Source organism: Delphinapterus leucas, chromosome 4 (genome assembly GCF_059928025.1).
Source record: "Delphinapterus leucas isolate spDelLeu-1000000601 "Yukka" chromosome 4, BTC_Dleu_Yukka2, whole genome shotgun sequence".
Classification (NCBI taxonomy): Eukaryota; Metazoa; Chordata; class Mammalia; order Artiodactyla; family Monodontidae; genus Delphinapterus; species Delphinapterus leucas.
The window spans coordinates 56,032,857-56,056,137 of NC_143132.1; the positions used below are offsets into that span (position 1 = coordinate 56,032,857).

At 36.6% G+C, this 23,281-nt stretch overlaps 1 protein-coding gene across 1 annotated transcript in view; it reads right to left on the minus strand.

Annotated features, from left to right (window-relative positions):
- The window catches only part of MORC1 (MORC family CW-type zinc finger 1), a gene marked incomplete at its 5' end in the record, with an annotated part of 179,692 nt that overhangs the window by 75,099 nt on the left and 81,312 nt on the right, over window positions 1-23,281 (minus strand). The window contains 2 exon segments of the mRNA XM_089909893.1: window positions 4,602-4,707; window positions 8,022-8,150. Coding sequence (XP_089766019.1) covers window positions 4,602-4,707; window positions 8,022-8,150 — 235 coding nt within the window.

Consider the following 23,281-nt stretch of genomic DNA (forward strand, 5'->3'; position numbering starts at 1 on the left):
TGTCTCTGTAAAATACACCAAATAATTCTGCTTCTGAAACATAGAGATCCTTCGTTTGATGACACAGAATCACTGTGAAGACCAGCAACTACTGTGATGGGAGGCGGTACTCAGGGACCACCCTGGGGGTTACGGAGCCACGTAGTGGAGGTCCTTCATCAAGCTGCCCGGTGACCTGATGCAGCACCCTAGCACCCTCCTCTCCCTGCTGCACCTGATACTGGTGGGCACTCTGCTTCCCAGCCTTACTGATGTGCTGTCTCCAACCACTAGTAGGTTAATACATGTATTATTGTACATAGTCAAGTAGAATTGTGTTTAAATTGCGATAAAAAGGCTGTGCGTGAGGGCGTCCATCTTTATGGTTATAAAAAATACTAATGATTTTTGAGACATATGGTTGGAGAGGTTTGAAGCCTTTTTTTTTCCTACTTCTGGTTTCATGGCTATGTTTTGGGGAGCTGAGCTAGCCAAATTGTTGAAAAATTGAGATATCATCTTATTCACTTTGGTATGGAGGCTTGGCAGAGACAAGAAGTTCCATTCCCACTGGACATGGCCTCAGTTCAGGGCATGGCTGAGGACATGGTGGGGGGGTGGGAGGAGGGAACAAAATGCTGAGGTCTATTCTTAGAGCCTGCTTTACACAAGAATGATTTTTCATCATTGGTAGGTACCAAAAAGAGGGGGAAGTTCATGTTCTAAAATAAATGGGTATTAAGCTAGGAAAGGGAGGAGGAGGTTGAAAATAGACAAAAGGACTTCTCCCACCTGAAACAGTGTAGGAAAAGCAAAGCATATCATACCCACTATATTTCTCTATTTTTCAAGGCTGCAGCATATACTTTTCTTGCTCCCACCAGCAGAGAAGAGTGAGGACTACAATCAAATTCAAATACTACTGTGAAAAAACACTTAATTTCACCCACATATGGTATTTGTTTTTACTGTTATTTTCAAAGAAAGGTGGTAGGTAAACAAACCAGGGGACACCTACCTACATATATATAACCACCTGCAGTGTTCATTTGAAGACATCTGTGGGGTGGTGCCTACACAGGTTTCTATTTCATTTGAGAAAAGAAACTTGTGGCAGCATTAAGTTTTTATTTAGAAAAGAGAAACCTCAGATATTTTATTAAAATGCAATCCATCCAATTGTCCTCAAAGATTTTTAGAAACAAATTAAATTTTAATATGAAATACAAGCCACAGATATTTTTTAACATCCTTTTCAAAATTCAGACTTTTGGGTTTAGTCAAATGATAGGCATCATTTTTACCCTGCTGGTGAACCCTATTTTCAATACAGAGAAATGTATAGAATGAATGTAATGGAAGCACACTGATATTTACTTCTTGGGTACTGTGACAAAAATGTGTAGCCTCCCTCTGTGCTTAAGGTGGAAAACAAAAAGAGGCTTCGGTGGTCTGAAAAAGAATGGCTCCTTTTTACCCTGCCTGGGTCACCAACTCTAAATACTACCATTTGTAAAATGGTGTGTTTTGTCACCATAAAGTATTTGTCTGGAATTAGGCTTCCTGAGATAAGGATCCTTTCGGAGAGTCCATGATATAGTAAGGCAGAAGGAGTACAGGTTTTGCATCAAACTGCTTGGCTTCAAGTTTCAGGTTTAGGGAGGAATCCTGGACAGGTCACTGGACCTCCCTTAGTCTCACTGTTTTCTCCTCTGAGAAATAGAGAAAGCTCACATGATTACTGTAAAGAGGAAATGACATAATGTGTAATTGCGATGTAAGAGAGAGCTATTATTATGTTTCCTGCCCCAGTTCTGGTTACACGGACATTGTTCACTCAAATGCTATTCAGTGGCATTAACCCTGAGGACAATTGGCAATTAACTGCTGACAATAAACCATATTTTCTGTAAATACAGACGATGCCACTTTTCGCCCCATTACTCTGTCTTTCTGCTCATCAAATGTTGCCTAATAAATAACTATATTTCACATCTCATCACTTTAACACACTTATTTTATGTGATTCTATCCAAATCCAATAGCACATATGTATCAGGGTTTTGCTATTTCATGGCTTAGTCTCAAATTATGCATGGTCCATCCAAACATACTGAATCAGAGGACTGAGCGAGGTCATCAGATCAACTCCTCTTCCCTTGGGAATCTTCATCTGCATCGCTGTTAACGATCTCCCATAAAGAAGTGTCAGCTCTCAAAAAACTGCCCGGGCTTCCCTGGTGGCGCAATGGTTGAGAGTCCGCCTGCCGATGCAGGGGACACGGGTTCGTGCCCCGGTCTGGGAAGATCCCACGGAGCGGCTGGGCCCGTGAGCCATGGCCGCTGAGCCTGCACATCTGGAGCCTGTGCTCCACAACGGGAGAGGCCACAACAGTGAGAGGCCCGCATATCGCAAAAAAAAAAGAGTAAAAAAAAGAAACTGCCCTTATAATCAGGAGTTTTTCTGTACAGCTCCCATTTCTAAATCTCTTGCTATCACTTTAAGCATATTTTTTGTCCTAATCTTTTCAGTGGAAATGAAATACAGATGGTCAAAATTATGTCAGTATATTTAAAGAATCAAGGACTTAAGAAATTATAAATATAAGAAGATTTTTTGCATTTCAGGCTTTTAAGGTCCATCAGTTTCCTGCCAACATGGCAAATTTATCTTGCCTGTCATCACAAGTGGCAGTGTTTTGATGTGTAAAAGAGAATTAATACAGTTCTGAAACTAATTTTATAACGTTCTGTGATGGCATCATCACTTTTCAAGGAGACGAGGGGGCAACCATGCCAATTCAAGGACAATAGTAAGTTTGAGAAAAGGGAAGCTACAGAGGACACATTCCCAGTTCTGTGGGTCCGAGAAGGCCTAAGACTGGGGTGAGAAGTAATGGGTATATGGTTAGAATGTGGGGAGGAATCTAAATTCTCATGGCTTGTTACCAAGGGGCCCCCAGTGACCAGGGACTTAGATTGTCCTTACAAGGGGCTCAGTTGGACCTAGAAAACATGCAGAAGGTCCTATTATTACACTCCATCCTAGGTGATGGAAAGATGAGTTAAAGAGAGGTTATATCATTTGTCCAAGGCTTCAGAGGCTAATGAAGCCAGGAGTCAAACCCAGGCAGTCTGGACCCAGAGTCTAAACTCTAAACACTATCCTACACTGTATGAAAGTTCTGAGCTCACAGAAAGTGATCAATATTATTAACTTTTTTTTTTTTTTGACAGTTGCGGGCTTGGACCAATTTTACTTACATTTCCTAGCATAAGGCTTTCCACGCAGAAATTTAAAAATCAAAACCAAAACAACAACAAAAAAACTTCTCTTAAACAACACTTGGGTGAAAATCATGACAATGACAATGAAAACACTACCTATTCTTAATATTGAAACTGAGCCACCACTGTGTTCCTATTTGGGAGATATTTAAGTTACAAGTTAGGACTAGAATCAGGTTGGGAGTTAGAAGACCTGGGCCAGTGGCTTCATGAACAGGCTTCTCACCCCCACATTTTGGGCTTCAATTTCCATTTCTTTAAAATGAAGAAGTGAGACTATATCACTGTTTTATAATCATGCTCCCTGGAGCTCTAAGCTTTTTAGAGAGAGTAGGGACAGAAATGAGAAGTGGATACTTCTGGCCTCCAGATTCTCAACCTCCAATTAAATCAGGACAGTTCTGTTTTTATCTGTTTTATATACTTGAGGTCAGAGACAAATTTTATTTGGGGGAGAAAAAAAAAAAGGTTCTGCTGCAAACCAAGAAAGGGAGACTGAAAAACCCCTTAGGCCATGTGAAATCTAAGAGCCCCTGTCACCTCTGACATTTTTTGTTAATCTCTAAATATGATTAACCTGGAGACTCCAGGTGGAAGGGGTTTTAGTAGCAGTTTCTAAATGTTTTCTTCTTTCTAATTTTTATTCAGTTGCTCTTTATTTTTTATTCAGGGCTGGATAAAAATAAACAAGAGTTATTACCCTAATGTCTGTATTAGCAATATTGATCCACTTATCCAGGTCAAAGTACTTAGAATAAACTCCATGGAAAAGCGATGCTTCACTTAAGGGTGCCTTTGTTAAAGGGGAGTATTAACTCTTTTGCCCACAAGGAAAAGAAGTAAGTCAAAAGGGCTTGTAATAACATTGACATTCATCAATATTTAATTGGGTTTTTTTTCCTGTTTTAGTCTGAACTTCTTCCTCCAAAAGCACAAAGCAATGAAATCAATATATGACTTAAACAGGAAAAGCACATAGTCTAACAGTTTAGTGCCTCTAGAGACACCCTCTAGATAAGACTCCTGCAGGATAAGATTGTACATTGTGTGTAAATGAACTGGAAGGCAGAACTCTTAAACACCAGGGTAGGTCTCCCGCTAGTGGAAGCACAGAGCTGCACACCAAATGCTGACAAAAAGTTACACCCAGGACTCTCTTAACTTGATGGAAAAGAATACTAACGAAATATCCTTCCAGAGGTGGCAAGGAGCTAGAAAGAGTTAGAAGAAATGACAGCTACTAAGCTAAAAATTATCTATGTATCCAGTTTCACACATATATATTTTAGGAATTAAAAATGAATACAGAATTTTAGAAAACTATCAAAAACTACCTGTTTTCCAAGAGGTTAGCGTTATTAGCACAAATCCAGATGTCATAAATTTCTTTTTCCTGATAATTAGCAGAGGGAGGCAAGACTCTCCATTTAAGGCAAAGATCTAAAATAATCAAAACAAAACCATGTACATACAAGAAAGACCACAATCAGAAGTGAATCTAACATAGTAAGATGTCAGGTTGCATATACCAAAAGTATGAGGTATTTCAATCCAAAGACAAGTGAATCCTTGATCATATACCATTATATTTGATGGCACAAATAGTTCAGGATTCTATGAGCTACCCTAGGACACCATCAATAAATTATTATTGTTGCTGCTGTTATTATTATTATCGCCATTATTGCTTAAGTTCTTTCCAGTTGGTTTCTACTAGTTTCAGCCAGAAGAATCTTAATAGGTCCCTCTTCACCTCTTCCCAAACCATATGAAGAGCTCCAGTGACCTGACTCTCCCATTTTTTCTGACCTATTATCTATCTGCCAGCAATACCACTGTTCATCTCCAACCACATGACTAACATAACAAGGAAAATCAAGCTTTCTCTACCATTTACACATAGTTCCTTGCTCTGCAATTTTTTTTTTTTTTTACATCTCTTATCCTACTCTCCAGTCTACAGTCTTAACTTCTTTATCTCTTTCTCCCTTTCAGTCCCTTCTGGTTTTTAGGACTAAGGCACTCTACTCTCCCCAGGCTATTCCTTTAATCCTCAGTTCCCTCCAGACCCACTGTTAATGGCTCTTGGGTAAATACTTCCCTCTGCTCATATAAGATGGAGGCAGTTTGCACAGTGGTTAAGAATCTGAATAGCCCAGAAAATTAAAGTTATGGCAAACTCACTCATTTTTGTAATTCCCACAACCAATATCTACATCTCACTGCATCTGGCAACACAACAGCAAGCACCAGTTTTTAATAGAGTAGCCCTCACATTAAATAAAACCATCATAGACTATATTGTACAGTTATGTTGTTAATTTTCCTTTGAAATGTAAAATATTTTAAGCGTTTTTTTTTGGTCAAAAGTGGTAACATCTTAACATACAAATACAAACCTTTTTGTAGTTGTAAGATTTAGCTTATAAATCGTTCAAATTGAAGTGAAAGATTACCAGGTCATTGTTAATGACTTAGTCTATTAAGAATATGTGTATTTTTGTAAAGGAAAAGCACTTGTAGATATTTAATCAGTACTGTATGTCTGTTTTGAAGAAATAAAATGCTGCTTAGAGATTCTCTTTAAATATTTTTTATTTTTGTGCTCAAATGTATTTTCTGTTGATCTATGGAATGTTCTGTACAAAGCTGTATGGTTGTACTGTTGGGCTAGACACTTGTGTTTTTTAAAATCTGTACTTAGCCAAATGTATCTGACCATATTAAAATATAGTATCTTTGTTATTAAAAATTTGATTGCAAAAAAGAAAAAAAGAATCTGAATAGCTCCACAATGACTACCTCTATAACTCAGAAAAATTACTGCGCTATGTTTCAGCATCATCGTCTGTAAAAAGAGATTAATATTACTACTTACCTAAAAGAGTTCCTGAGGATTATATGATATAAAAACAATGATAAAAGCCAACACTGCTAGGTATTATCTGTGATGGTTACTTTTATGTGTCAGTTGGATGGGGCCAAGGGGTGTCTGGATATTTGGTCAAACATTATTGTGAGTGTATCTGTGAGGATGTTTTGGATGAGATTAACATTTGAGCTGGTAGAATGAGTAAAGCACACTGTCTTCCCTAATATGGGTGGGCCTCAACAAATCAGTTGAAGGCCTGAATAGAGGGGAAAAAAAAAAAAAGCTGACACTCTTGCAAGTAAGAAGAAACCTCTGACTGTCTTGAACTGAGACATCAGTTTTTTTCTGCCTTCAGACTAGAACTAAAACGTCGGCTCTTCCTGGGTATTGAGCCTGTCAACATTTAGACTGGAACTACATCATCAGGTCTTCTGGTTCTCAGGCCTTAAGACCCAAACTGGAATTAAACCAATGGCTCTTCTAGGTCTTCAGCTTGCTGACTACAGATCTTGGGAGTTGTCAGCCTCCTTAATCATGTGAGCCAATTTCCTATAATTAATATCTATCTAACTATCCATCCATCCGTCCATAAATCTATCTATCCTATTGGTTCTCTTTCTCTGGAGAACCCTAATACACTATCCCAAGCACTTAGTAAACTTTACATGTGTGAACTAATTGTATTTTCACAAAACTTCATGATGTAACTACAAATACTAACCTCATTTTATAAATAAGAAAACTGAGGCTTAGAGAAGTTAAGGAATTTACCCAGTTTCACACAGCTCTCAGGTACTGGAGATTGGATTCTGACAGTACCTTGCACATATCAAAAACACTGTCATTTTTAGCCAGTAATATTATCATCCAATAGGCTGTTGCATATAGTCATCAATTTCCTCAGTTATACCTTCTAAGCATCTGTCTGTCATTTGTGTTCCTCTTAAATCTCACTGCCATGCCTTTATTCAGACATTTACAGTTTCTCACCTGGATCCTGGATTATGCCAGTAGTCTCATCAGAGGTCTCACCCAACCTCTGCTCTAGCCCTCCTCCAAATCATCCTGCACTAAGCTGCCACAGCAACCTTACTACAAGTGACATCTAACCAGTCAGGTCCTCTTTGGACCACCCCAGGCTCAAGGCTGGGGAGGTGTTCCCTTGGCCCTGTGTAAATAGCTACAGGGTGATATTTTGTTTGCTTGACCACCTTCCCCACTGAATGGCCGATTCCCTGCAGACAGTAGAGACACATAATAAGTGTTCAATGCTTCAGTGATATCACTCTCCTTCTGAAAAACTTCTGGTGCCTCTCCGTTGCTTATTAAAGTAAAAACTCCTTATCCTGGCATTCAAGGCCGTTTAACATGTTTACTCAACCTAACAGTTTTGTCTTTTGTTATTTATTCATCATTCATTCAGTCAGTAGTCAATTACTAAGTACCTACTCTTATTTAACATAGTGTTAAGTATTAAAAATAGAAAAATGACTGTTTCTATTATCCACCACAAAAATATTAGCTGAAGTATACACCTGATATTAACACAGATTTCCAGCTACGTCTCTGCCCTTCAAAAGTCTACTTTAAACACCATGGCAAAGCTACCTCTGTCATGAAGCCTTGCTTTAATCTCCTCCTCTCCCCTTTCTTGGAACCCTCAAACAACTTGGGCCTCTTTTACATCATTTACACTATTTTCACCTCTATTACAATTATTTTCATACTCATCTTAACCTTTCTCCTAGACCCTAATCTCCTTAGAAGCGAAAACCCTATCTTACCCACCTTTGTCTTCCTCATGCCCTATTTTTTAACACAACAACTTGCATATTAGGCTCTCACTAAAAGTTTGCTAATTGGAATGAAATTTAACACTCACCACACTGAATAATGAATGGGATGGCCATAGCCTGTCTTCTTTGATATTGAATAGAATCTGAAGATTTCTCCATGCTCTTATTATTCAGGTATCCAAGTTCATTCCAAAACAATGTTAGATTTCTATTACCTGAAAAAAAAGAAAGAAAAAAGCAGGCAAAGAATAATGAAAGAAAATAAAATCAGTAAGATAAAGATGATAAGCAAAGGGAAATTTGGATATAAACACATGTATATACAATATGATCTCGAAAATGTAAAAACTAATACATATACAAAAATGTGATTAAAATATTTGACACTGGTTTCCTCTGAGTATGGGTGAAATTTGTTTTCTGCTTTACACTTTCTTACATTTTTCCAAACTATATGTAATAAATATGCAACATCTTTATAATAAAACTGAACACAATTGCAGTTATAAAAAGAATACGCACTTTTATTGTTGCAATAAAATACATTGACACTTAAAACTTTTTTCTTAAATACTCCTAGGAGAGACTGCACTGATTAAACTTAAAAGCCACCCTTAAGACTATTGATACAAATATTTATCATCTTGTCTCACAGTCAGAGTTTCTATTTTATCTCTGGTTCCCTTCTCTTCCAGTCTCTTATTTATGCCCTACCCTTGCCCTAGATTCTAAACTTCCTCCTTGCTTAGAACAGTACTTGTCATGGAGGCCCATTCAGGAGTCCTCCTTAAGAGGCTGTATTCTTATCTGTTGATCCAGCTATTGCACTGCTAGGAATCTTCCCTACAAACATACAACACAATGGCCGTATATATCATAGCACTGTTTGAATAGAAAACAAAAAAACAAAAAAAAAAACCCTGGAAACAAGGTAAAAGTCCAGAATAGGGAACTGATAAATCTCATTTTCAAACAAGGGAACATTAGATAAACTTTAAAACACAGAGTTAGAGCTAAATATATTATTGCATCAAGATCTCCAAGACAGAGTTTTAATAATAATTTTTTTAAAAGATGTAAAACAGCAAACCTAGTATAACCAGCTTTTGTAATGTAAAAACAGAGCATATACGTATAAAATTTTGAAGGGCACACTTTTCTTTTCCTAAAAGGACACAAAAGAAAGTTTTAATAGTGGATACCATTAGAGAAAGGACAGAGGTAGAGAGGAAGGCAGGGGAAGGTACTTTCACTTTTCTTTTTTTACTTTCTGAACACTTTGAGTATTTTTACATGTGCATGTATTACTTTAAAAATACTTTTTTGAAAAAAGCACCCACATTTACCGTTCTGTCCAATATGGTAACCAACTGACCACATGTGGCTACTGAGCATTGAAATGTGGCAGATACAGAACATTTCATCAATGTACAAAGTTCAAAGAGTAATATTCTAAAATATATACCTTGGAAATAAAATATACGAAATAGGGCCAGCCTTACATCAACCTTAACAATTGACTGTGTAATCCAGGCAAAATACCAATAAACGTCTTTACACCTTCCTATACCTTTTAAAATTTAGGTTCAGAATGCTATGTGCCTTTAAGACCAGCAGGGAAGGAACTCAGTGTTCAAAAGGGGCTTTGCAATTGAGCTGGGCTGACAGCTGCCCTCACAAATTCCCTGGTCTCCTACCTTGTTTCTTCACAAAATCCCTACCAGCTCTTGCCTCAGATTTCCCTTTGGATTCTGCTTCTTGGGCTTTTCTCAACTCAGACTTTTGGTTTTCTGCTCTTGGCTCAGCATTTGGTATTGGCCCAGCCCAGACTCCACTTTTTCGCTGCACACCAGATCCTGAAACACTCTTTAGTGTCTGGAGAGGGCTCGTGAGACCTTGTTCTCTGATTTCCACATGAACTACTCAGTTCTTATTATGTCAAGGCAGGAAGTGCTGTAGATTAAAGTCAGGTGACTTTGAGTGCTGTCTACCACAGACTTATTGTGTAATTGCGGGAAAGCCAGTAAATTTTCTTATCCATGAAGTGAGTGTTAACAATAACTTGCCTTACATGGTTATCACTAAGAATAAATATGAAGGTGCATTAAAAACAGTAGTGCTGTGCAGAAATTTAAGTTACTGCTGTTCTGTATTTGTTCTCTCTCTAAATGTTACTTCCCCAAGAAGACCTCACCTTTGCAAACAAGGAACTGTGCTTTATCACTATGCATGCCCTCAACTCAGAGCTCAGCAACCTGCACCTAATAAGCCCTCAAAAAACCTTGCTGCCATTCTTGATAAAATAGCTCATTAATGTTTTGTTTGGGAGAAAATGGAAGTGAAATAGCATCTCTCCCTGAAAATATTAACTAATCACAGTTAACACAACCCAGCAAACTTATAAAACGAACATCAACTGTGAATCCCAAAATAAACATTTTAAGAGCGATAAAACTACTAGCATGTTAGAAACACAGGCACATGCCTCTCAAGGGTGGGGTGATACCTGCTCTGTGGTCACACCACTCTTACAATGCTTACACGTTACATTTCAGTTCACTTTATGTCTATTTTCCCTCTAGAAAGTGAAATCCTTGAAGACAATGGCTATGTTTAGGATCTTGCTTTCAGTAGCTGACGCTCAGAGCTTAATGTTTACTTATAAGACTAAATAATACTAAAGAATTACTGGCTGTCAAAGATATAAATGAGAACACTCAGTAGCCCAACATCTAATGACCAGGACTGATAGAAGATATTATACTATTCAAAGTAGATATCAGGACAAAGGAAATAGCCAGAGATATTCAATGTGGGAATCAGAAATTGCTTTTCCTAACTGCCAATGGAACTTTTCTTTTCCTTCAGATAGCAGCTACTCCAATATGCATAATTTATAATATGTTATTAAAACAAATTTCCAGGGAGTGGACCCTGAAGACTAGGTAGATGCTTCAGCAAGTGGATAAGTAAGTTGGCCAGAGAAACGGCAGTAGGAGGAAACATATCACACCAGTGTCTGTTTTCTTTCATGTGTTACTCAGTCTCTAGAGATTTATACAACTAACCTGAGAAAAAAATTCCTCCCATACAAGGGAACCCCCAAAAGTCTATCAGTGGATTTTTCAGCAGAAACCTTATAGATCAGGCAAGAGTGGGATAATATAATCAAAGTGCTGAAAGAAAAAAATAACCTGCCAACCATGAATACATTACCTGTATTGAAGCTATCCTTCAGAAATGAGGGAGAAATAAAGAATTTCCCAAACAAACAAAAGCTGAGGGAGTTCATTACTAGGCCTGCCTTACAAGAAATGCTAAAGGAAGTTCTTCAAGCTGATATGAAAGGAAACTAATTAGTAACTTAAAAATGTGAAAATATAAAACTCACTGGTAAGGGTAAGTATATAGTCAAATTCAGAATACTCTAATTCTATAATGATGGTATATAAATCACTTAACTCTAGTATAAAGGTTAAAAGACAAAGTATTAAAACCATAGCTACAATATTTATTAATGAATACACAATATTAAAATATGTAAATTGTGAAATAAAGAACATAAAATGCTTGTGGGGGGAGGGAGTAAAACAGTTGAGTTTTATATGTGATAGAAGTTAAGTTGTTGTAAACTTAAAATTGACTGTTATAATTATAACATGTTTTATGTATGCCTCATAACCACAAAGCAAAAACCTATAGCAGATGTACAAAAGATAAAGAGAAAGGATTCAAAGTACAATACTACAGAAAATTATCACATCACAAAGGAAGAGACCAAGAGAGGAAGAAAGAAACAAAGGAACTACAGAATAGGCAGAAAACAATTAATAAGATGGCAATAGTAAATCCTTATCTATCAATAATTACTTCAAATATAAGTGGATTAAATTCTCCAATCAAAAGACGTAAAGTGACTGAATAGATAAAAACCAAGACCCAACTATATGATGTCTATAAAAGACTCACATCAGTTTTAAGGCCACAGATAGGCTCAAATTGAAGTGATGGAAAAAAAGATACCATGCAAATGGAAACCAAAAGAGAGCATGGGTAGCTATACTTATATCAGACAAAACATACTTTAAGTCAAAAACTGTAGGAAGAGAAAAAGAAGGTTATTATTTAACGATAAAGAAGCTGATTCATCAAGAGGCTATTAACAATTGTAAATACATACACCCAACATCAGAGCACCTAAGTATATTAAGCAAATATTAACAGATCCAAATGGAGAAATAGACCACAATGCAATAATAGTAGGAGTCTGCATTACCCTTCTTTTAACAATGGATAGGTCATCCAGAGATAAAATTATAAGAAAAAATGGACTTGAACTATACATTAGATAAAATGGACCTAACAGACATACACACAATATTTCATCCAATAGCAACAAAATAAACATTCTTCTCAAATGCATATGGAATATTCTCCAGGATAGATCATATGTTAGGTCACAAAATAAATCTTAACAAATTTACAAAGATTGAATCATATCAAGTATCTTTTCTGACCATAATGAAACTAGAAATCAACAAGAGGAAGAAAGCTGGAAAATTCACAAATAGGTAGAAATTAAATGATGGACTACTGAACAACCAAGGAGTCAAAGAGGAAATCAAAAGGGCAAAGGAAACAACCCATTTACCATCACATCAAAAAGAATAAAATACCTAGGAATAAATCTACCTAAGGAGGAAAAAGACTTATACTCTGAAAACTATAAGACACTGATGAAAGAAACTGAAGATGACACAAACAAATGGAAAGATATACCATGTTCTTGGATTGGAAGAATCAATATTGTTAAAATGACCATACTACCCAAGGCAACCTAAAGAGTCCATACAGTCCCTATCAAATTACCAATGGGGTTTTTCATAGAACTAAACAAATAATTTAAAAATTTGTATAGAAATACAAAAGACCCTGAAGAGCCAAAGCAATCTTGAGAAAGAAGAACAGAGCTGGAGGAATCAGGTTGCCTGATTTCAGACTATACTACAAAGCTACAGTCATCAAAACAGTATGGCAGTGGCACAAAAACAGAAATAGAGATCAATGGAACAGAACAGAAAGCCCAGAAATAAACCCATGCATAGCGATAAACACCTACATTAAGAAACAAGAAAGATCTCAAATAGCCTAATTTTATACCTCAAGGAGGCAGAAAAAGAACTAAGCCCAAGTTAGCAGAAGGAAAAAAAGAGCAAAGATCAGAACAGAAATAAATGAAATAGAGAACAGAAAACAATAGAAAAGATCAATGAAACTAAGAGCTGCTTTTTGAAAAGATAAACAAAAATGTTAAACTGTTAATAAGACTAGCTAAGAAAAACAGTGAAGACTCAAATAAATAAAGTCAGAAATGAAAGAGGGGACATTACAGCTGATACAACAGAACTATCAATACAAAGGCTCTTAAGAGACTGCTATGAACAATTATATGCCAACAAATTATATAACCAAGAAGAAATGGGTAAATTCCTAGAAACATACAAACTACCAAGACTGAATCATGAAGAAATAGAAAATATGAACAGACCAAGAGTGAGTAAAAAGATTGAATCAGTAATCAAAAATCTCCCAGCATTTTTTGATTGGGTTTTTTTTTTTTTTTGATATTGAACTGCATGAGCTGTTTGTATATTTTGGAGATTAATCCCTTGTTGGTTGCTTCATTTGCAAATATTTTCTCCCATTCTGAGGGTTGTCTTTTTGTTTTCTTTATGGTTTCCTTTTCTGTGCAAAAGTTTTTAAGTTTAATTAGATCTCATTTGTTTATTTTTGTTTTTATTTCCATTACTCTAGTTGGTCAATGAAAAAAGATCTTGCTGCTATTTCAAAGAGTGTTCTGCCAAAGTTTTCCTCTAAGAGTTTTATAGGGCCTGGCCTTACATTTAGGTCTTTAATCCATTTTGAGTTTATTTTTGTATATGGTGTTAAGGAGTGTTCTAATTTCATTCTTTTACATGTAGCTGTCCAGTTTTCCCAGCATCACTTATTGAAGGGACTGTCTTTTTCTCCATTATACATTCTTGCCACCTTTGTCATAGATGAGGTGACCATAGGTGCATGGGTTTATCTCTGGGCTTTCTATCCTGTTCCATTGATCTATATTTCTGTTTCTGTGCCAGTACCATACTGTTTTGATGACTGTAGCTTTGTAGTATAGTCTGAAGTCAGGAAGTCTGATTCCTCAGCTCCATTTTTCTTTCTCAAGACTGCTTTGGTTATTTGGGGTCTTTTGTGTTTCCGTACAAAAAATGGGCATAAGATCTAAATAGACATTTCTCCAAAGAAGACATACAGATGGCCAAATAGCACATGAAAAGATGCTCAACATCACTAATTATTAGAGAAATGCAAACCAAAGCTACAATGAGGTATCACCTCACACTGGTCAGAATGGCCATCACCAAAAAATCTACCAACAGTAAATGCTGGAGAGGGTGTGGAGAAAAGGGAACCCTCCTACACTGTTGATGGGAATGTAAATTGGTGTAGCCACTATGGAGAACAGTATGGAGGATCCTTAAAAAACTAAAAATAGAACCACCATATGACCTAGCAATTCCACTCCTGGGCATATACCCAGAGAAACCCATAATTTGAAAAGATACATGCACCCCAATGTTCATTGCAGCACTATTTACAATAGCCAGGACATCTAAGCAACCTAAATGTCCATCAACAGAGGAATGGATAAAGAAGATGTGGTACATACATACAACAGAATATTACTCGCCATAAAAAAGAATGAAATAATGCCATTTATGGTAACATGGATGGACCTAGAGATTGTCATACTGAGTGAAGTAAGTCAGACACAGAAAGACAAACATCATATGATATCACTTATATGTGGAATGTAATAAAAAGGGTACAAATGAACTTATTTACAAAACAGAAGTAGAATCACAGATGTAGAAAACCAACTTATAGTTACCAGGGGATAAGGGGCAGGAGGGATAAATTGGGAGACTAGGATTGACATATACACACTACCATATATAAAATAGGTAACTAATAAGAACCTGCTGTATAGCACAGGGAACTCTACCCGATACTCTGTAATGGCCTATATGGGAAAAGAATCAAAAAAAAAAATTGGATATATGTATATGTATAACTGATTCACTTTGCTGTACACCTGAAACTAACACAACATTGTAAATCAACTATATGTCAATAAAACATTTTTTTAAAAATCTCCCAACAAATAAGAAGCCCAGGACCAGATGGCTTCAGTGGTGAATTTTATCAAACATTAAAGAAGTGAATACGTATCCTTCTCTATCTCTTCCAAAAAACTGAAGAGGAGGACACCCTTCCAAACTCATTTTATGAGGTCTGTATCACCCTGATTCCAAAACCTGATAAGGACATTATAAGGAAAGAAAAGTATAGGCTAATATCACTGGTGAACATAGATGCAAAAATCCTCAACGAAACAAAGCAAACCAAATTCAACAGAACAATAAAAGGATCATGCGGTATTTATCCCTGGATGCAAAAACAGTTCAACATACATAAATCAATAAATATGACAAACTACATTAATGGAATGAGGACTAAAAATCATATGATCATCTCAATAGGTACAGAAAGAGCATTTGACAAAATTCAACACCAATTTATGATAAAAACTCTCAACAAATGAATTATAGAAACTATGTACCTCAACATAATGAAGGCCATAGACAACAAGCCCACAGCCAACATCATACTTAACAGTGAAAAGTTAAAGTTTTTCTTCAAGATCAGGAATAAGACAAGGATATCCAATTTTGCCACTTCTATTCAACATAGTACTGGAAGTCCTAACCAGAGCAATTAGTCATGAAAAAAGAAATAAAAGGCAACCAAATCAGAAAGGAAGAAGTTAAAATTTTCTCTGTTTGCAGATGACATAATAGTATATATGCAAAACCTAAAGACTCCACCAAAAAACTAAACAAGGAATTCAGTAAAGTTGCAAGATACAAAATCAACATACAAAAATCAGTTGCATCTCTGTCACTAACAATGAACTATCTGACAGAGAAATTGAGAAAGCAATTTCATTTACAATAGTATCAAAGACAATAAAATACTTAGGATTAAATTTAACCACGGAGATGAAAGACCTATACACTGAAATCTATTGACTGACGAAAAACACTGAAGACATAAATAAATGGAAAGATATCCTGTGTTCTTTGATTGAGAGAATATTTGATTGAAAGAATATGTCCATACTACTCAAAGCAATCTATAGATTCAATGCAATCCCTATGAAAATTACTATGACATTCTTCATAGAAGTACAAAAAAAAATACTGAAACTTGCGTGGAACCACAAAAGACCTTGAATAGTCAAAGCTATCTTGAGAAAGAAGAACAAAGTTGGAGACACCACACTTCCTAATTTCAAGTTATAACAAAGCTATAGTAATCAAAACAGTATGGGACTGGCATAAAAACAGACACATTGACCAGTGGAATAGAATAGAAAGCCTAGAAATAAACCTACACATATATAGCCAACTAATCTTTGACAAGGGTGCCAAGAACATACATAAAGAACATTCTTTTCAATAAATGGTGGGAAAACTGGATATACTCACAAAAGAATGAAATTATTTTATACCACTCATAAATATTAACCCAAAATGAATTAAAGACTTAATTGTAAGACCTGAAACCATAAAGTTCCTAGAAGAAAACATACAAAAAGCTCTCCTTGACATTGGTCTGGGTGATGATTTTTTTTTGATATGACACTAAAAGCACAAGCAAAAAAAAAAAAAATAAGTGGGACTATATCAAACCACAGTCTCTATATAGCAAATGAAACAATCAAAAAAATGAAAAGGTAACATACAGAAGGGGAGAAAATATCTGCAAGTAATTTATATGATAAGGGGTTAATACCTAAAATGTACAAAGAACTCACACAACTGAATAACAACAACAAAAAAACTCTTACTGAAAAATGGGCAAAAGACCTGAATAGACAGTTTTCCAAAAAAGACATACAAATGGCCAACAGGTACATGAAAACGTACTCAACATCACGAATAATCAGGGAAGTGCAAATCAAAACCACAATAAGATATCACTTCATACCTGTTAGGATGGCTATTATCAAAAAGAGAAGATAAAACAAACGTTGGGGATGTGGAGAAAAGGGAAGCCTTGTGCACTGTTGGTGGGAGTGTAAATTGGTATGAGCGTTATGGAAAACAGTATGGAGTTTCCTCAAAAATTAAAAATATAACTATTATATGATCCAGAAACCCACTTCTGGGTATATATCTGAAGAAAATGGAATCGGTATCTTGAGAAGATATTTGCACTCCCATGTTCATTGCAACATTAGTCACTACAGGCAAGATATGGAAATATGGAAACCACCTAAGTGTCCAACGATGGTTGAATGGTTGAAGAAAATGGTGTGTGTGTCTGTGCACATGTGCGCTAGAGAGAGAATAAAATATTATTTAGCCAAAACTGTTGAAGATCCTGCCATTTGCTATAAGAATGAATGTGGAGGTCATTACTACTAAATGAAATAAGCCAGACAACAATATATGATATGACTTATATGTGGAATCTAAAAATAATAATAATAAAGTTGAATTCATAAAAACAAAAAGTAGAATGGTGGTTGCTGGCAACTGTGGGCCAGAGGTAATGGGGAGAGGTTGGTCAAAGGGTACAAGCTTTCAGTTATAAACTCAGTAAGTTCTGAGGATCTAATGTACAGCATGGTGACTATAGTTAATAATACCATATTGCATACCTGAAATTTGCTAAGAGAGTAGATCTTAAGCATTCTTACCCCCCACACATGCAACAAGGTAACTGTGTGACGTGACAGATGTTTTAATTAACTTGACTGTGGTAAATATTTCACAAGTATTTCATGAATCGTCATGTTGTTCACTCTATAAACATACATGATTTTTTTTTGTCAATTATAGCCCAATAAACCTAGAAAAAAATTCTTGTCTATCCTAGTCTGGCAAGAAATAGTAAAATTAATAATAAAATTTATTAAACTAGGTTGGCCTTAACATATGAAGTGGTATACAGTTATGGATATTTTTAATATATGGTTTTAATAAACTATTTTTTGTTAATGTGTATTAATGAAGGTTTTTAAATTGCCCTTTCATCAAGAAGTCAATTAAGAGCAAAAAAGTGAAATTTCAAAATATGAAAAAGTACTTGACTTTTAAAAATACATCTTAAATATTTCCACCCAATGGAGAATGTTATGTAGGTAACCCAAAATTTATTAATTTCATAATTATATTATTTTAACAACCTCAAGGTATTCTGATTTTAAAATTTAGTTAATATTTATAAACAGGAAATATTTATAATATTCAAAATTATAGAATACATACCTTGAGACTTTTGTTTGAATAATCAACAAGCTTGTTAAATTAATGGAATAATCAGGGATCAATGCACACAATTAAAGTCCTGATTTCTAGAATAAGTATCTGAGAAAAGCTGTGAAAATTTAATTTATTGCTATGTATGGAGTACTGTATTCAGAAGATTCCTAACATTTAAATTAATTTGATTAATTTTTCAGAAGCCTCTTAAAACCAGGGAAAAATAGTGGGAACTAGTGCAATAACTTACTAAAAAAATTGTCAAAAACCAGTAACTAAAAGAGCAGTTCACATAGATTTTGCCTCTTAAAAAGAGGAGAAATGTTAACAGCCTCCTAGATGTCAGTTTCGTATCTATTCATAGAATGTATAATGACATTTAGGGAATCAGTTAGCCAAGTGGAGAAGTAATAAAATTCAGTAATAAACTACCAAAGCAAAGCTTTGATGTTTTCAATCAAAATAAGGAAACCTAAAACAGTTTATGAAATCAAAGCACCAGGTAAATCTTAAGATGGAGAAGGTATTTAAATGAGGTCCCTACCTTCAGGTAGCCCTGCATCTAAATAGATGATTATATTCTATTTTCAAAGATCTCAAATAGAACTTACACATCCATTCTCAGAGGACTGTTGATCATACCTCCTCCTCTGTTGAATATTGTCCTATTTGTCATTACCTTAGCTAAGCTAGACATGAGACTCTTGCTAAGCTGATTCATGGTGTGATCATTTATGGCATCTCTGGGTTAGGGATAGCAAACTGGTTTCAACTGATACGCCAACTCCCATCAGCTGGTAGTGAAGCCTGTACACTCTTGAGGCCAGCGGCCACTTATCAGGAAGAACTGCCATGATGGCTAGAGAATGTGTGGTGCATTTGAGATGAGAGAAGGCCTATATGATCACTTCCCAAAGAACTCTATTTAAATTGAGGCGAGATGGGGGCTTCCCTAGTGGCGCAGTGGTTGAGAGTCCACCTGCCGATGAAGGGGACACGGGTTCGTGCCCCGGTCCAGGAGGATCCCACATGCTGCAGAGCAGCTGGGCCCGTGAGCCATGGCCACTGAGCCTGCGCATCCGGAGCCTGTGCTCTGCAACAGGAGAGGCCACAACAGTGAGAGGCCCGCGAACCGCAAGAAAAAATAAAAATAAAAAACCAAAAAAATTGAGCCGAGATGAAACAAGGCAAGATGTCTTCAGTGGTGCTGAAGGTGCTTCCAGTGCCATTCTTTCTCTTGGCTCATAGATGTGGCAGAGTGGGGTTGGGTCAGTCTCATGGTACAGTACAGTCAATGGCAGAAGTAGGTGGCAGCTGCAGTCAGAATACCTTATCTTCTCCACTCTACCGTGAACACAGCAGACTCCACAGACTCCAGGAATCTGCGGAGTTGGTCCAACTTCATAGTAAGGTCATTACTTCACCTGACAATGCCGCATCATTTTCGCTTGTTCCATATCAGCTGCTTCCCACGAGGATCTCCTTAAGCTGCAAAAATGATTTCAGAACCACCCCCTGCTCCCGACTTGAGAAAATACATGATGACAAAAAAAAAATAAATAAATCATGAATTTAATCATACTTTTGTGTGATTTTACATCTTACTACCCACAACTACATCTATACGTATTTGAAAAACTGTAGCATGTACATGTACAAGACATAATGCCATCTTAGACAATCACTGGTAGCCAGGGATTCAAGGACTCCAAGCCACCCTCTAAGGTCCCCTAGGGCTTCCTGCCTACCAGTTCAGAACCACATCGTTCTGCACACTGGAGACTAGAAGGAAGATGGATGGAGGTCTCAGGGTGACAAACTTTCAAAAACAAACCTCAGGAGAGTTAGGTTTCTACTGGTTCTTTCCTTATAAAGGAACAATTTTACTTTCCCTTTTTAGGTTATACTTTTATTTCGTCATGTTCATAGCTTTCTTTAGATATACTCATTTTTTCTTATTCTTTTTAAAATGTGGAAATCAAAATTAGACTTAATAATAGAAATATATTCATAAAACATTCTGTGTTATCATGGGCAATAGCCTAGTTAGCTACCTAAGTCTCCTCAATACCTGGATTAGCATAATTTTTCTTTCTACCAGGACTCTCTTTACCTTACTCAGACATACACAAAGCCCCCTAACTGACTTAATGGTCTCAAAAGTGTAAAGACTCTTTTTGCTGTTGTTAATACAACTTGTGTTTAATTCTGATTGCACTGTCTTAATATCAGAGTCATTAGATACAACTTACTCTTTCTTCTAATGTACACATATACAGACTAATGAAGAGAGTTTTGAGGTCTTGCTTCTGGTATGGCAGAGAAAAATCAAAGTGTAAGAATCCAACTGTATTTAATTCCAGACAAAAGAAGAAGGGCTGGCTTTTTCATATTTTATTTGCAACACAGGTGAGATCCTCTGAGATATTTTAGCAAGAAACTTCATTGTAGATGTAAAAAATGTCATTATCATGATAATAATACAAGTGCAGTCAGAAAGAAAAGGAAGCATAAGTGCTGTCAATGGTGATAATTTCAATTACCAGGTGAAAGCAGTGTAAATGGATAAAATCTAAGAATGTGATCATTTTTAAAAAACAGAAATCTATCCACTGAACTCCTGAACCATCCTGCTGTTTGCTGGGAGCTGGCACAAAGTAACAATTTTAAACAGAATACATATTTATGCCATATAAATCAGTTAGGCAAATGTCTATAATGTTTTTTAATATTTTAATTGTATCTCTAATTCCTCTCAAATCAAGCTTTCAGCCAACGTAATTTGTTTAGTCATATAGAGTTCTATTGTTTCTGCTCTCAAATAGTAAATTACCAGCTAACATGGGTAACCAAATAGCAGATGAAAAAAGCTTTTCTTTACAGAAGTATTAGAGTTAATAATCAAAGAAAATATGAAAGAATTAGAATATAAGATTTTGGAAGTCTTAAGGGATCTGAGCTTTGATCATTAACTGTTAATATCATTAAAAGAGAGACAATCGAATGACTTATGGCTCCTGATAGAACACACTACCACCTCTGAAGCATCTTGATGAAACAACAACAAAAAAACACATCTGAATTTGGTCAAGCTGCTAGATTCTACCAATTTACAGAGAAATAAACAGAATGGAAGAATCTGTTAAACTACACCCGGTAATTCAGTCAGCAAAATTTAAACCATGAAAACTATAAGACAACCAACTCAGTTTTTCCTACAAATAAATTCCCCCTGCCAAAAAAAAAAAAAGAGAGAGTGAGCAGTAAAGAGAAATATGAGGATGGGGTAGAGGGGCTATGAATTATAATAGAAAATAATACGAAATATAAAAGATAGGCAGGATATTTTTATGATATTAAGTATTGGGCTTCTCTGGTGGTACAGTGGTTAAGAATCCGCCTGCCAATGCAGGGGACAAGGGTTCAAGCCCTGGTCCGGGAAGATCCCGCATGCCGCGGAGCAACTAAGCCCGTGCACCACAACTACTGAGCCTGCACTCTAGAGCCCGCAAGCCACAACTACTGAGCCCATGAGCCACAACTACTGAGCCCATGCGCCACAAGTAGAGCTTGTGGTGCCGCACACCTAGAGCCTGTACTCCGCAACAAGAAAAGCCACTGCAATGAGAAGCCCACACACTGCCACGAAGAGTAGCCCCCGCTCGCTGCAAGTAGAGAAAGCCCGTGCACAGCAACAAAGACCCAACGCGGCCAAAAATAAATAAATAAATTTATTTAAAAAGTTCTTCCATGTTAAAAAAAAAAAATACACACACACACACACACACACACACACACACACACGGATATAATTATAAAGTGTCTGGAATGGCCTTCATAACCCAGTTGTGGGGGAGTAGGTGGGAGCATGGGTAAAACCAGTTTGCCCAGAAGTTGATAACTGTTGAGGTTGGATGAAGGGTTTACGGATTTCATTTTCCTTAAATCTGTCTAATTTTGCAATTTCCCATATATATTACTTTACTAAGGCTGCCATAACAAAACACCACAGACTGGGTGGCTTAAACAACAGAGATTTATTTCCTCACAGCTCTAGAGGCTGAAAGCCCAAGATCAACGTGTTGGCAGGTTGGTTTCCTGTGAGGCCTCTCTCCACCTTCTCACTGTGTCCTCACATATTCTTTTCTCTGTGCACACCCATCCCTGGTGTCTCTTCATGTGTCCACATTTCCTCTTTGTATAAGGACACCAGTGACATTGGATAGGGCCCAGCCTAACTGCCTCATTTAAAATTAATCACCTCTTTAAAGGTCCTATCTCCAAACACAATCACATTCTGGGGGTTTCTGGGAGTTAGGACTAAAACATATGAATTCAGGTGAGGCACAATTCAGCCCATACCACCATAATAAAAATGTTTTTAAATAAAAGATAAAATACAATATTTTAAAAAGACAATAGAATAAATACATAAAATCCGTAACTTCAAAAACTGAATTTAAGAAAATGACTTGCTTCTCAACCTACACCTTCAAATAAACTTGTCTCAAGCCTCATCTTTCAATACTTACACAGGCCTCCTCACTCAACGTGTGTATCCCTAGCAGAATGTTGTGTTTCACTTTTCTTGAAGTGCCTTCCTGAGATCTCAGAGACTTAAGTATATAATAAGAGAAACAAAATTTTGTTGTGAGCAGCTAGCTACATCTAGCTACTGGACTGTTACGAGCTGAACATCTGTGTCCCTCCTAAATTCCTATGTTGATGCCTAACTCCCAAGGTGATGGTATTTGGAAGTGGGGCCTTTGGGAAGTAACGAGGTCACTAGGGGGAGCCATCATGAATGGGATTGGTGCCCTTATAAGAATAGGGCAGAGAGCTCACTCACTCTTTTTCCACCATGGGAGGATACAACAAGATGTCAGCAGCCTGCAAACTGGAAGAAGGGCTCTCACCAGAACCCAACCGTGCTGGCACCCTGATCTTGGACT